General features: G+C 37.2%; 1 protein-coding gene across 7 annotated transcripts in view; it reads right to left on the bottom strand.

Annotated features, from left to right (window-relative positions):
- Positions 1–16053, bottom strand: part of NTRK2 (neurotrophic receptor tyrosine kinase 2) — a 201554-nt gene that overhangs the window by 114689 nt on the left and 70812 nt on the right. For 4 of the 7 annotated variants that reach the window (XM_038170542.2, XM_038170543.2, XM_038170547.2 and 1 more), the window contains one exon: positions 7404–7475. The exons of the other annotated variants lie outside the window; for them this stretch is intronic. In XM_038170542.2, coding sequence (XP_038026470.1) covers positions 7404–7475 — 72 coding nt within the window. The remainder of the gene's footprint in view (positions 1–7403; positions 7476–16053) is intronic. 7 annotated transcript variants of the gene reach the window in all.

Genomic DNA, 16053 nt, shown 5'->3' with positions numbered 1-16053 from the left:
AAATTTAATTGCTCTCTCCCAAAGAGCATGTGCTAAATAAAGGGTAGCATGATTTATGCTATTAATATAGATCCAGCTGAGCCAACTATGACAATTTTTTAATATATTTTTTATCCCACGGTTTGCTTTCTGGAAGTACCACAGCCAACTATCTCATGAGCTTTGTAAATATGTCACTCAGATGCTAGCTGATCTGTAACTTCCTAAGTCTATTCTCATTGAGAGCTGGGTAAAACGCTTTTAAGACCATTTAGTTTTAGCTTTTCTATTCATTATACTAAAAATCTCATGGTTCACAAAATAAAAGCGTAACTGCCAAAAAATGCCATATATTTATACATACTCAACTCATTCTGAAAGAAGAGCCAGTCATAAACACCATTCTTATATGCAAATAAATCACTTCTTCCTCCTTTAACCATCACAATGTTTGAACAGTTAATGGCATCAAGATATCTAAATGGCATCAAAATATTTAATGGCATCAAAATATCTAATGCATTTCATTGTCATATTTGGGAATATCACTGTTATGGAGATATCCAGACATCCATCAGCTCAATTTCTACCTGCCCTGAAAAACCATGATCCTGTTCCTTGCCATAGGTCATGTTTTCTATAAGCCTACACCTACATCAGTCGGAAAGGAAAATATTACGACACAGTCTTTTTTGAATTTCTCCACAAAGCAATAGTATAAATTTTAGTTGCCTGAGATTCTTTGTACTCTGATTGGATATGAAAAGATACATTCTGATGAGCTGTACGTAAATTGGAGGTCTGCAGGCAAACTTTCTTGATCATTATGAACCTCATCTAAAATCTGCCAGAGTAAATAAAAATTTCCTGTAATGATGACGTAACTGAATTTACAACCAAGTTTAATTTACTCATATCCCACTCTCTAAATATGCCTATAAATATCTGGAGTTGCATAAATTCAGAGTTCACATATGTAAACTCGGGTACTCAAGGGAAGGCACAAGTGGAAGAAAAGTTGTTCAGGTAAAAGTTCCTACATTTTGTTACACTTAATCTCTTCACCAAGTATATATGGTTTATCCTAAGCAGAGAGTACATATGGTTTATCCCTGAGCATGTGGGGCTTTCATCCAAACAGAGCATTTTGGGAAAAAAAAAAAAAAATTATTATTTTTACTTTTCCCATCTTGGAAGCAATCAAGAATAACATGACATACATCTCTGGTCTTTTAAAATGAACAGTGATTTATAAGGAGAAAGCTCAAATTGCTGAGTGGAAATAAGAAAGTAAAGAGAGGATGTAGCTGAATTATACAAAAAAGTATTCTTCTCAAGTTTGTCCGTTTCTGATTTCAAATAGAAAATTAAGTTAAATAATTAATTCCTAGTTTTATTTGTTTTCTTGGATCTGAGCCACTGCTTCAAAGAGCAGCGTAGGCTAATGCAGTGGCAAAATGAGGACAAAATGTCACCTCATTTTTATTGGAAAACAAGGAAAGGCTCCTGGAGAGATTTCTGTAAAATGTTTATTGCACAAAGAAGAATAGTCTTGCCTCATTAGAGCAATCCCTATGCAACAACAGAAGATAAAATTCTTTGAAGAAAACCATACTTCTCCTTCAGAATTTTGTATGCACTACACTCGATACTACCTTGTGTTTCAGAGCACAGCTGTAACATAAACATATAACACGACTTTATTTCTAAACAATGCTTTTACTCCATGAGACACTAAAATAGTACTTTTCATTTACATCATTAAGAGCTGTAATGATGTACTTATCTATTATTCTTTTCACCTAAAGATAAAAGCATGAATAGAAGACAAACAAAGGAAAACCTAAAAGCTAAATATACAGAGAGGGACGCGCTCTAACTTACTAGAGGGCCAGGAATTCCAGAAAATGTGGATCTCGATTTCACATCAGTACTTTTTTTTCCAGATAATATTTTCCAGTGGCTTATTTTACTTAATAATTGGAAAAACTAGGACCAGAAGAGATTAACAAGCTTACACCATGAAGTTGTACATCAAGATAAAGAATCTTGATGCTCTTACTCTGTCTGCTTACAAAAATAGGAAGTCAGTAGGCAATAATCACAGAATAACAGAATCACAGAATCACAGAATCGTCTAGGTTGGAAGAGACCTCCAAGATCACCAAGTCCAACCTTTGACCTAACACTAAGAAGTCCTCCACTAAACCATATCACTAAGCTGTACATCTAAATGTCGTTTGAAGACCTCCAGTGATGTTGACTCAACCACTTCCCTGGGCAGCCCATTCCAATGCCTAACAACCCTTTTGGTAAAGAAGTTCTTCCTAATATCCAACCTCCCTTGGCATAACCTTAGACCATTCCCCCTCGTTTTATCACTGGGCACGTGAGAGAATAGACCAATCTCCACCTTGCTACAGCCTCCTTAAAGGTACCTATACAGAGCAATAATATTGCCCCTGAGCCTCCTCTTCTCCAGGCTAAACAATCCCAGCTCCCTCAGCCTCATAAGACTTGTTCTCCAGACCCCTCACCAGCTTCGTCGCCCTTCTCTGGACTTGCTCAAGCACCTTGATGTCCTTCTTGTAGTGAGGAGCCCAAAACTGAACACAGTACTTGAGGTGAGGCCTCACCAATATATCAACATATCATATTAACTTCAGGATTATTTATATTAAACCAAAACTTAAAAGAGTGTTTGCTCTCCTTTGTAGTTCTTCAGATTACTACAGTGTTAGGAAAAGATTTCTTTTCCACTATCACTAGCTTTTCTCTAATGTTTAAATTTATGCTGTGTAGGTAAGGATACATAGTTTGTCATTTCATGGATGCTGCTACCTGTATAAGATTTTTAAATGGGCTTAATAAAATTGAAGCCATTAATATTAGTGTTTTAGGCATCATTCAATCTACTTAATAGTTTGTTTCATTGATCTGCAAGTTCATAAAATGAGTAAGGGGGTCAAACAGTATTATATGTACTTTACTAAAGGACCCTATAAAGCTGTTCTGTGTGAAACGAGTTAGGACCAAGAGATAGTAAAACTTGACCTGTCTACTCCAAATTTTAGAGGCCAAAGATATTTGGGGCTAAGATTCTCCTACATTGCCAATATTTTAATCGGTTAATATCAGTTAATATTTTAATCTGTTTTTCCCTTTGTCTGATTTGGAATTTTTATTTTATTTCCTTGTATGATACATTGGAAGGTGTGCTTATTTTCCAAGCAGCCAGTTGAAAATGAAACCTTTGTAGTCAGCACTCTTAAGAAGAAAATATTGCATCTTTCTCAAAGAGAATCATTACCCTCATGTCTTCCAGCACAGTATCTAACAGGCATCTCCTTTTACATCTCTACTTCTGATGCTGTGGTTGCTTTGCTTGCTATTGATTAGTGACAGTCAAGGACATTAAAACCTGAGGCTCAAAACACCAGTGCTCAGAGCTAGTCAGTGCATTTATTTTGCTCAGCTTTTAATTCAGGTGCAGCTTAAAGTGAAAAGAAAGAATATGAATAAGCAACCATTCAGACTCAAAAGCTCTGCAGAAACAGCAGCTCCCCATAGAACCTTAGAAAATGCACATTAATAGAAACCCACTTCTCAGGAAAGGGCGTAACAATTACTATCTGCACACATTTTAAAACATAGATGTCTGCAGGTTATTTTACACTTCATTTGCATGAAACACTGTATGCCTGAGAGATCAATCAATACATCAAGGAACATTTTCTCCAAGCTTTCTGCAAGTACTTGAAAAGTCAAAGCAGTTAAGAAAAAAGGCTGTTTATGTTATGACATCCCCTGCATTTCTGTTTAATATACTCATTGGTATGCATATAAAATACAGAAATGCTACTACACAGATGCACTTTTGACAAGTGCCAGTGTACAGCCACAAAAAAGAAAGATCAGAGAACATGAAGGACATAGCATAATGATGTTTTACCCCTTTGAAAAACAGAATCAGTCAACTTCAAAACCATTCTGTCTGACTGTACCTGAATATTTAAGTCAACTCTATCATCACTTAAGTTTGCATAATTCCAAGGATAAATAGATATTCCACATTTTCGCTACATGGCCTTTTGACTTAAACTGGCAAGGCAGGTTAGAATAAGGGAAAAATGTTGCTTATTCTAGTACAGTAAGCGTTATGGAACTATATCATGTACATGTATATTCATTTATAATGGGATTATTTTGCTTACTGTTGCCTTACAATAATTTCAACTTCTTTGATCATTATAGGCCTCATAGTTGTTATTGAACAATTCTCCAGTTTCCTTTCTATGACATTTTAGCTTGAGACTGTGAAGTCTGAATGCTTCTTACAAGACGTATGTACTAATCACTGGCTGCATCTAGTAAAACAGCTCTCTTTCTTTTACTCCATTAATCTCAGCTATCTCTCCTTACATTTATTATCATTCAACAACTTCCATGTGGCAGTTAATGATCTTCCTTATAAAATCCGATCTGTGCAAATGCTATTGAGACGTAGCACGGTCAATGATTAGGATAATGGACTGAGAGCAAACAGCCAAGAGACAAATTCTAGCTAGCCTAGTCATTGTTTTGCTTCATGAACACTTCTACATCATTTCTGTGCATCTTTTCTTCCTTCATCTTTTGCAGACCTGAAGGCCTCAGGGCAAGAAATCACTGCCACACTTTGATACAACTGTGGTTCAAGTATTTCACCCCACAAATTCTCTCCTGGTAAAAAAATGAAGACACAGTTCCCACAAGGAAAAAACAAATATCCTTAACTCTTACCACAAATCCTTTTGCTACAGGGCAGGGAAGAGACAAACTGACAGTAGTCTTCCACTGAACCTTACGCACATTTGTCCTCCTCCAAGCATCACAGGAGCTTTGAGGGCAGATAAGGATGACACACAGGACAGTTCCTTGTGAACCTCACAGTCCGTATTTATAGCCCAGAAAAGCCATCCCAAAGTCTGGCACACATTTCTTAAGCATATACATGTACATTGAGATCTTGCATCACTTATAATGCTACAGGGATTTTCCTGTCTCCACAGGTACTGCATTAAATTGGAATCACACTTGAGGACACTGCTTGCCTGTGAATGTTCTGGTGGTTCATCACAGACACTGAAGATGGAGAGTATTTTAAATGAAAAACACTGCACAGCTCAGTACTACATAAAGCTGTCTGAGTCTCCTGAAGAACAGTTGTTTGGAACCAAAGTGAAAATAATTTGTTCTTACTCCTGTTTGTCCTTGGTTTGCTTTGTTCTGTTCTCAGCTTTACATGTGCACAAAATGGGTCTCCATTCAAAGAAGCACTCTTCACAGGATGCAGCAAAGAACAAAGGGGAGAATGGTACTGCAAAATTGTCTTGGGGAAAAAGGGAAGCTCCTACTCTTTGTATTTATAAATACTACCTCTGGCACCTTTCTGACAGAATTAAATACTTACTGTATTTAACAGGCTAATTGCACCTAAAGTAAAGCAAAAAAGCCCCATCTGAAGACTTAGCCACTTTTGTATGGGAGTAAGTAAACAGTTTTACTAACTGATACAGTGTAATTATAAACTTAGTTAACATGAAATAAATTAGACATGAGTCTATAACGGTACTGTTTAGTTGCTTATTGCCTTAACTGCCAGCAGAGTCTATTAGCAAGTAAGTGTACTCACTTACACTGTGTGTAAGACTGTGTTCTTTTTTGATATTCTGTTCCTGCAACTGAAGTTGTTGGGTTTCTCAGCCTAGTCCACTACACAGCATGCTAGATGTGCTATATATCCTTTTTGGATACTATCTATCTGCTAACACTGATGCATCACAATCCTAACTTCCCAAGCTGTAGAAACAGCAACAAAATCAGTCTTTCCGCACATGTGGACCAGCCTTGTGTCCTGCTATCCAACCAAAGAAACCCACTCCAAGAGGTATTTCTATCATATATTTTGCAGGGAAAGGCTGGTACAAATTAGAACACAAATGAATCCACTAGAACAGAGTAATCATGTGAATTCAGATGGGGAGCCAACGCAAAAAAAGATCCAAACAGCAGCTACAGGCCAAAAACTTGCTCAGGACATATCTATGTTTGTAAATAAGAAAAATAAAAAAAGGCCCAAAACCTTCTTTTAGTGTGTATCTTCTTTTCTAGCCACAATTTTTTCATCTACGCTTAATTACAGCACCTTTTCAGCCTAAGATAAATAGAACTCTCCTAGTCAATGTCCCACTATGATTCAAAGCATGGATTAGGAATTATTGACAATACAGAGTATGGATGAGGCCAGATTTCTGAGGGAGTATGGAGAAAAGACTTTTAAATATATGGGCATTATGTACACCTTTTCCTCGGGGCCAAAGAATACCCTAGTCCTATTTGCTTTGATGGCATATTCATAGTCTCAAAAGTTGCTGCACTTTGCCACAGTAGTGATGAAATTATACAGTACACACAAACTACATACTATACCTACTTTCCAGGGAGACTACGTAACAGATAATACAGAATTGAATTATTTCTGATTACCTGAAGTACAATGGAATGGAAGGGGAGAGTCAGTTACATGAAATGCGTTTGTATTGCAACTAGTTAATTAACTTTCAAAATAATCGTACCAATTTTGTTAATGGAAGACACAAAAGCTTGGTATTTGGCCTGTTCTAATTATTTATGCTTGGTGCCATGAATCAATACTGATGGAACAGAAAACAATTTTTGACATTCTCTCTGAAAAACGTATTAACAGGTATTTGAGAGCTCTTGTGATTTTATTCTTGTCTGGACTGGAAAAGAAGATGAGAAGATGATGATTGAAAACATTAGCAAATTTAAAAAAAAAAAAAAACAACAAAACAAAACAAAAAAAAAACACTCATCTAAAAACACTAGTCTAAACATGGTATTTAGGCCTTTTCCCCAGATATAGAGCTGGGTTTGCTTATACCAAATGGATTCTTACCAAGCTCTACTTCAAAATGTATTTCTAATGAACAAAAGAAATGAAAATGAAAAATAATGGTAATGAAAAAATATAGTAAGTTGCATTCTCATCCTATTATTTAATCCATCCCAATTTATCATATATTTCAATAGAATAAAATCTTTCTCAATGCCTATTCAGAATCCTGAAATTTAAACAAAAAGAATTTCCCAAATTCAGATGGAATTCAGAACTGAGGATTCATCAATAAATCTTCACAATTTTGACTTCATGTTTATTTTTTACATCAAAAATGTATAGATTATATACATATATATACAGGACATATATATCCTGAAAATTAAACTCAAAACAACTGTAGTATTTTACAACCACATTTGTTCTATGAAGAAATAATTCTGTAAATTCACCAGGTGTATGTAGAAACAACATAGTCTTTGCTGTTTATAGATTAGGAGTCTAAATAGCTTTATCGTCTCACCTTCATTGTCGCAGTCTTGCAACGAAAGCCATATTTGATCTACCAGACCAACTCCTTTTACTTCACCATGAACTGGAATGGAATGCATTACCATTAATGCAATTGTCAAGGGCTTGGTTTGCAATTGCCATTTCTACTATATTTTATATTCACATTTCTTCACCAATTGCATTATTTTCCATCCTACTCTGCAGGAAAATATACACTGCATGATACTTCTAGTTGTTTCCCATTCACATTTTTCACCATTAACAATCCATACAATGAAGAGGACTGTCACTGTTAACTGGTATTTTTTTGGACTGGATTCTACTTGACACAGCTTGTGCATGTCTTTTAGAGCTTTAGAAAACTGTATAGCTTAAAAATATGTATAAAAGAACTATAGTATCATGCATTATGATCGGTAGTGAGGACATATTCCTCAATCACCAGCCATATTCTTCTTAGTTTGCAATTGCATATTGCAATCTTTGGCTTGCAAAAATGAACATAACATTCAGATAACTCCTACTGAAGTCAAGGGTCAATCCTTAGTCATATTGCATAGAGCACAGTTTTGCTTACACTTTACGTTTTACATTTTTCCACTGGGGCTTTTGCTGGGGATCATATACAGACCTAAGCTGATTCATTAATAGCCAAGTCAGTAATTCACTGCATTAAAGAATTCTCAAAAGATCTATCATCAAAGCAACTTGTTTAGCACCTGGCCCTACTCCTTACTCCTAGCACTGAAATTAATGTCTAACCAACTTGCATTGCCTAAAGTTTCTCTGAGGTCTGTAGTGCCAGAGGACCTGGATTTCTCTTTCTGTTCCTGTAATTACTATAACAGGTGTTCTCCATCTGTTCTAGTCATTGGTAACTCAAAATTTAAGCCTTTCTGTCCCAATTTTTCAGTTACCTGTGCTAAGTATTCTTTGCAACGTGAAAACATGTATTTCGTACGCAAAGACAACAGGTCTGCAGCCAGTAGACCTGGACATATGTCATGAATTCAATACAGTGACAGACATATAAAAAGAAAATAAAAAATAAATAAATAAAAGCAATCACCAGCCAAATGGCAGGGCTCAACTTTAATAATCCATTTAAATTATATTGCTTGAAAATTTGTGTAGCTGAACAATTATATATATATGTATACACAAATACCTTCCAACATACTCTACATGAGTCACTCAACAGCTTTCCCCTTGGAAATTATATTAACTTTAAGTTACTAGTCCCACACAAAAATGCAATAGAAATAGATTTTCTATTACCAACATATTATGAACAGCATAAAGTCAATAGGGTATGTATAAAACTGATTTGAGTGACATTAAATACAATGTCAGTAGAATGAGTAAAATGAACTGTGTACATTCTTTGACTGATTAGGGATTACAACACACACAAATTTGGAAACGTGTTCAACAAGTATGATTAATTGTGTTCATAATGTTCTACAGTACAGCTGACCTCTAGGAGCTCACTCCTGAAATTATTATGATACCTCAAGAGCTGTTTCTTGACTGCAGACCTTTACCCTGTCTAGATTTTCTTAAAAAGCTGAAGATGGAAGAGATGATGCCTTACATTTTATCTGCTATTTTTCAGCCAACATAAAAATTATACTGGATCAACTTTTTTGGTCCAGAGAGCAGCAACAGAAGGCCTTTGAAACACCCACTCCATTCTCATTGCTGCAGAAAGTGCCACCATTATCTCCACGAGTTTTAATGTCCAGGTAACAGTTGCCAGATCATGTATCAACACAGCCAATATGGGTAGGATTCAGCTCAAAATCTGGAGTGCACTCACAGATGTAACTACCAGCAGTATTGACACATGTGCTACTGATGCAGGTTGTGGGATCTTCACATTTAACATCTGTGAAGTTACCAGAATGAGGTGGATGTATTTGTAATAGTACTGTAGTAGTACACTATAATAATACTGTAATAGCACTGTAGTAGTACACTATAATAATACTGTAATAGCACTGTAGTAGTACACTGTACTACTACAAATACATCCAGCTCATTTTGATCAGCTCATTCTGATCTAGTCAACAGATCTTAAATATCACTTTCACACCTCAGAATTTATTTTTTAAAAAGCAGATAATATTTAGCAATATCATGTCTACATACAAACTGAAGTATATAAGGATAGGCAGCCCTACTTGCCTCTTGACAAAGTATCAAATCCGTATTTTAGCAGCCTATCCAGAAAGCAACTGCTTGTCTGAGAGAATACTCTAATGAGATTCCAAACAAAAGTACAATTAAGATATTCTGCTGTATTTGTGGGTGACTGTTTATATTTTTTAAAACAGGCAAGGTATGTTACAGGGAGAAAGCTTTCCACCCCCAATTAGAGGAACATTGTGGCCTTTCTTGCAATTAAAATAGGGAATCTGGGACTCCCCTTAGGATTTACATCACTTTAGGATGTGAGGTTAGTTGCTCAGTAGGTCTATTTAGTTGACACTGAACCAATTTCTAAAGAAGGGAAAAAAAATGAACTAATAATATATTTTTAAATATACTTTTCACATGTTGTTCTGGAAAACAAATTGCCTAAATACATTAGGAAGGATATCATCCCTGTCATGGAAGCACCCTTCCTCTCACATAAGGAGAAACATTTTCTCAAACTCAGCTCAATTTTGCAGAATCAAATACCTGAAATATGTTATAGCATTGTTTCACAGACGAACATACTTTCCTGTCCATAACACAACCATGGGATTACAATGGACAAGAAGAGAGGGGAAAAGCATCATTCATGACTACCAAATGGTGTGACCCAAACCCATTCATCAGCACAGCTCCCCTGTACTTTCATCAGAGCTGAGCCCTCTCCTGTAATAATACAGCTTTATGTCTGAGCTTGACAATGCTAAGAGTTATTGATGACAACCTCGATTAAACTAGTAATTAAATCCTCCAGAACACTCATATGGCTGGGGAAGGGTTATAAGAAGGACAGAGACCAAGAAGCAGTTATGACCTTGAAAGGAAAGTATTGATCACATTTTGCCTTGTGAAAGGAAGGAGGGAAAACTGAAACCAACCATCCTGAATCATTAATGAATACCCACTGCATGCTCCTAATTCCATTTTTTAAAATATCCAAGTAAACCTTTCTTTCGGCATTCTCAAAAATAGAACATTTACAAACTATTCATAAAAAGAAACTGCAAATTCATTACAGACAATATGAAATACATACAGACAACAACTCAGAAGGTGTCTTTTTTTTTCCTATATGTTAGACTATACTGTGCCGTATAACATATGTTACATATGTTTTATATGTATACATATATATATGTGTATACGTATTATGTTTATTACTGTGAGCAACCATAAAATGCTATTGATTGCCAATGATACTATGTAGGCTTCCCTCAGTACCCACTGATGTAGAATAGGATTTTCCAGTTTTTAGATCTTTCCTAAGATCTAAGAAGGCCCACTTTATATGAGGAATATCCATTCAGCCCTTAAAAAAGGTGTTGGATTTGTATTTTTTTGCTTTTTTTTTTTTTAAATGTTCTCCACACAATAAAATGGAATAATATTACATGAAAAATAGTGATTCATATGGCAGGAAAAATCTGAGCAACTTTATGGTCCATCCATCAGGAGCAAACTGCTCCTGCACGGGCTCCTCTCCACGGGCTGCAGCTCCAGCCAGGGGCCTGCTGCTGCGGGGGCTCTCCATGGGCCACAGCTTCTTCCAGGGCACATCCACCTGCTCCAGCGGGGGCTCCTCCACCCATGGGGGGGCTGCAGTGTGCAGATCCGCTCCATGTGGGACCCATGGGCTGCAGGGGGACAGCCTGCTCCACCAGGGGCCTCTCCCTGCACAGCCCGCAGGGGAACTGCTGCTGCCTGCCTGCAGCACCTCCTGCCCTCCTGCTCCACTGACCTGTGGGTCTGCAGGGCTGTTTTGGACTCCTGACTCTCTCAGCTGCTGTTATGCAGCCGTTTTTCTTTTTTTCCCTTTCTTAAATATGCTCCTACAGAGATGCAAACAACATTGCTTATTGGCTTGACTCTGGCCAGAGGTGGGTTCCTTTTGGAGCCAGCTGAAACCAGCGCTTATCTGACATAGGGCAGCTGCTGGATTCTTCTCACAGAGGTCACCCCTGGAGCCCCCTGCTACCAAAACCTTGCCATATAAACTTAACACAGAAGATGTATAAAAATTTTCTCCTAATTTATCTTATATTTCACCATGTCCTCCTTCTGACTATTTCTACCTCAGTGCATTGTGTGATTTTTCTGCCATGGCCTCCCTTCCTACAAGTTATCTCCAACATCTTTCATTTGGGTAGGTCCAGCTACTTACTGCAACACAGAGGAAGCCTCCTTTTTCCTTCTTGGCTCAACTAGCAGTTCTACTGCAAATCACACTCTATCTATTAATGTTCTTCTTCAGGGAAGTAATAACTTCTGTTATTAAGACTGTTATTATAACTTCTTAATAACAGAAGTTCTGTTATTAAGGTTACAGAACTGCTTTTTTGATTTCAAAAAGCCTTTATTCAACAAATCTACCATGTTAAGAGTCTGGAAAAACATTAAGCCAATAAATTTTTTTTAAATGCGATCGAGCCAACAGAACTTGAAGAGAGCCACCAAACAACTTAATGATCATTGATTACAGGCACTTTCTCAGAGATAGGTACTCAGCAGAGGTAGGTACACAAACCAAGTCCAAAGATGAATAGATTTTTCTGTTTACCACCCAACATAGGAAGGAATAAATGCAACAACTTCTTTCCCCACTGCCAGGTAGCAATGCACTGGCGGAAGTCTATAGGTTGTATCTGTACAGAGGAGTGCTTATTGCTATCAAAGACAGTGAGCTCATGGATGTAGGAAGTGGACTGGTTTCAAAATGTCCGTGTGATTAGTTTCTCTCCTAGCTGCTCACTTAATTACCAGCATTTATGCTTTCTAGAGATCAGAAACTGTCCTTAATTTTAACCATCTAATACCCTCTTTTTCAAGGACAATATGACAGCATTTTCAAAAGCTGAGAATTACTACTACCAGTATTAAAGTCAGGTACCTTCTGTAGTAATAGGATAGCAAAACCCACCAGAGTAATACTAACACATCAATACTTAGTGATTACTGTTGTAAAAAAAATGTTAACAATTGCCTTTTACAAAATATATAGGTCATTAAAACTTCAGTATTGCAAAATCTCAGTCAAAAGCCCTGAACTCTGAAATATAACAGGTCTGCTCACAGTGGAAGTTTATATTTTTTATGCTAATGAAAAAACATCCAAAAAAGATTAAAAGTTCATAGGTAAAGAACAGGTGAGCTGGGGAATAAGGACACTCATTTACAGAGAGAACGAGAGAAACTGTGAATTGCAATGACAGACTATACAGATCAAAAGAAAACATGAAAACCTACACTATAACAAAACCAGAAACCAAGTATCTTCAGCCTTACAACAAGATTGCGGTGTGACCACACAATAATTTTAGCAAGAATCTGGCAATGGACAGTTTTACATCAGAAATTACATGGTGCTATGCAGACAGAGAAGAATTGTTCGGTTTATGTTTTCCCCCTACTATTGTCTGATCTGTAAAAATATAGGCAATGAAAAATGACATGTTTCAGTATCATGAATTGGACAGAATACAAATGCCATATCCACTGGCCTTTAGGACCTAAAAATTAATTCTTTCTGACAAAAACAGATTCTTATTCCCTTTACATTTCAAAAACACCGCAAACCTTCCAACTGTTGGTTACACAGTTGTGTTCAGTCCCATGGCTCTGGCATAGACTTAATAAAAAATCAAGGAGGAATAAAATGCAGTGAGGTGTTCCCCTGTCAAAAAAAGGTCACGGTCTTGGCTATAACTTCCAGAGTCACCTAACACCAGAATAGACCACTAGTGTTTTTTAAAAAAATGATTGCTTACCATCCTATGCATAAGTCTGCAATGTACAGACCAAGGGCAAAATTATCCTGCTCCTCCATGTATGCTACAAGTGTGAGGAGTTGATCACAATGGTTATTCTGCAATAACCTGGTGTCTCTGTTTCCACCAATGGTGCTTCCCATGCTGAAAAAGCAATAGAATGTGGCAACCAAGCTACAACAAAGAGGTTTGCTCTCACTGCTGGTCAAACCCTGCAGTACCCATCACCACAACACAGACTGCCATTCTTCTGATTTAACAGAGCTAATCAGATGGTTCTATGCATACAATTATTTGCACATGGTGGGTGGGAGAGTCTTCATTTTTTTGCTTCAGTTGTTATTTTATTTTCACACATTGAAAGTCACTGTATTGCATGAAATATCCACAGAAAGCCTGCCAATGCCTGAATTTGTTATTGTATTCTTTGATGTGTTCATATCTGATCTTGTGACCACATGGGAGTAGCACAGGTCAGATTAAGCAAGCCTTTGCCAACAGAGGTGTTCTGGCTAGGGGCCAGGCTGACTGCCACTGTACTGTTTAGAGAGCTTTGCAGAATAAGCTTTCTCATCTAACCTGCAGTGGCTGTGATGTGAGAAGCTTATTTCTTTGCCCTGCCTGTCAAATTTTCAGTGTTCAGTGGCCCAGTTCATACCAAACTGAGGTTTAATGTTTTGTTTCTTCTTCTTTAAAAAGAGTGCAGGAATTCAAGACAACATGGACACACAGTGGGGCAGAGCAGAAGACAGCTGATTGCAAGACACTGCTAGCTAAGGAGCAGGACATCTGCCCCAAGAGAACAGTTCTTTTCCCCCAGTCCCATGATATTATTCTGAAACACACATGTACATACCTTCAGGTATCACATTTCACATTAACAAAGCAACCTCTCAGACATACAATTCCACTGATTGCTAGATCTTGATTTCAGGTTGGCAGCACTTTGAGAGGAGAGAAAATCCAGCTTGCCAGGCTTTCACTGTGGTGCTACAGAGCTCAGAAAAGCTTCTGGCACCAGTTGAACAGTTACTGTGACTGGACTAGGTTTGGCAGCCTTTCAAGATAGCTGTAAATGATGCATTCCCAATACTAACCTGACCTGGAACAAGCTCTTACACTGTTGTGATAGGACACATCCTCTGCCCTTATCATCTCTGAGAACTCATCAGAGATGACACTCTCCACAGGTCTCTATCCTCCCCCTTTACTGTCTTTTTTTCTTCCTTTCATTGGATAGGATTATCAATTCTTTCTTTCTGCATTCACTTTCCCACCTTTTTTATTCCCTCTCAACGATGTCACAGGCCATCCTTGCAAAGCCAGGTTGAGACCATGCACAACCTTCCAGATGGACAAGAACTCACACTACCTATTTCCACCATTTTTCCTGACAATGGAATTTAGTCCCACTTTCCCCATCATAATTAAATACTGCATCTTCAGTCTTTACAACTTTTCTACAACTTCTGACACCCATGTTAATCCTTTTCTCCATTTCTTTCTACTCAGGATATAATCAGTCCTTCTAGTAAGAAAATGAAAAAGGTTGTGATTTTTCACTTCTCTGCTTGTTTTCCCTTGGTTATACTACAATGTTAACTAAACAACCCGTTCTTTTTTTCCCCTAGCAGTTTAAGAAACATACTATCTGCTGTCTTCTCACTTGCCCCAGAGATCTCCCCTCCTAGATTCTCTTACACCTGTTTTCAGTCCCTCCTCTGGTATTCTCTATCTTTTCTCACTTCAGAAAGATAGGCTTTGATCTTGCCTTTTTTTTTTCTTTTCATGTACCCTGTCCCTCAGACTACTACCTATATTTCTCATTGATCTCAGTGTAGGAACTGCAGAAGGTTCAGCTAGTATGTTTTTGTGGTTTATCAGCCCTCTGGTGACAATCTTCCTGGTCTGGATTGAGGACCTTACTCTATGTAGTCCTGACCCATGACTGCATTTCTTGCTAGCCTTACCTAACATATCATTCACCTTCCGTGCTAGGAGTTTTGCATGGCTTGTGGTTTAGAGCTATTCGTTCTGATCCAAATTGCCACACATTGCACTTTTTTATAAAACAACTCTTGAATTCCTTACAGTAAATCTTATAAAGAAGAAAATGTAATTATTTTCATAAACTAATGGTCAAGGTGATGCTAGTACAAAGAATCCCCAACCAACTGTACTTCTGCTGAAGACAGACTAAAATATACACAGAGAACTTCAAAACGTTATTTTGCAGAAAAGGTAAAACAAATCTGTTCAGTTTGGCTGCAGGAGTTCTGCAAATTTATGCAAAATTCATTCTAATTCACTTTGTTTGTTTTTCCATCTTTAATATTTTAGACATGTTTACCATGATTAGCAGCCTTTTTTAATTAAATGAAACAACAGAAATGTGTCAGACATACGACTACATTTTTAAAGGTGAATCATGGGCAGTGAAGCCCTGAGTTATTTCAAAATTTGATGTATTTGTGTTTTAAGTGACTAATATATGAGTATACTGGAATCAAAAAAATATTCAAACACCATAAACTTCTGTTAAAGAAATCAGAAAATTATCTTCAGCCATATTTAGGGAGATATTTATGTGCATCCAGCTGACAGATTATATACCAAATATAATATAATATACCAGGAATGGGTAGGCATATATGAACATGAACATGAATGTACATGGATGCTTCAGTCTGTATAAAG

Source organism: Anas platyrhynchos, chromosome Z (genome assembly GCF_047663525.1).
Source record: "Anas platyrhynchos isolate ZD024472 breed Pekin duck chromosome Z, IASCAAS_PekinDuck_T2T, whole genome shotgun sequence".
Lineage (NCBI taxonomy): Eukaryota > Metazoa > Chordata > Aves > Anseriformes > Anatidae > Anas > Anas platyrhynchos.
The sequence above is the reverse complement of the archived record's forward strand: the minus strand, read 5'-3'. Positions and strand labels throughout refer to the sequence as shown.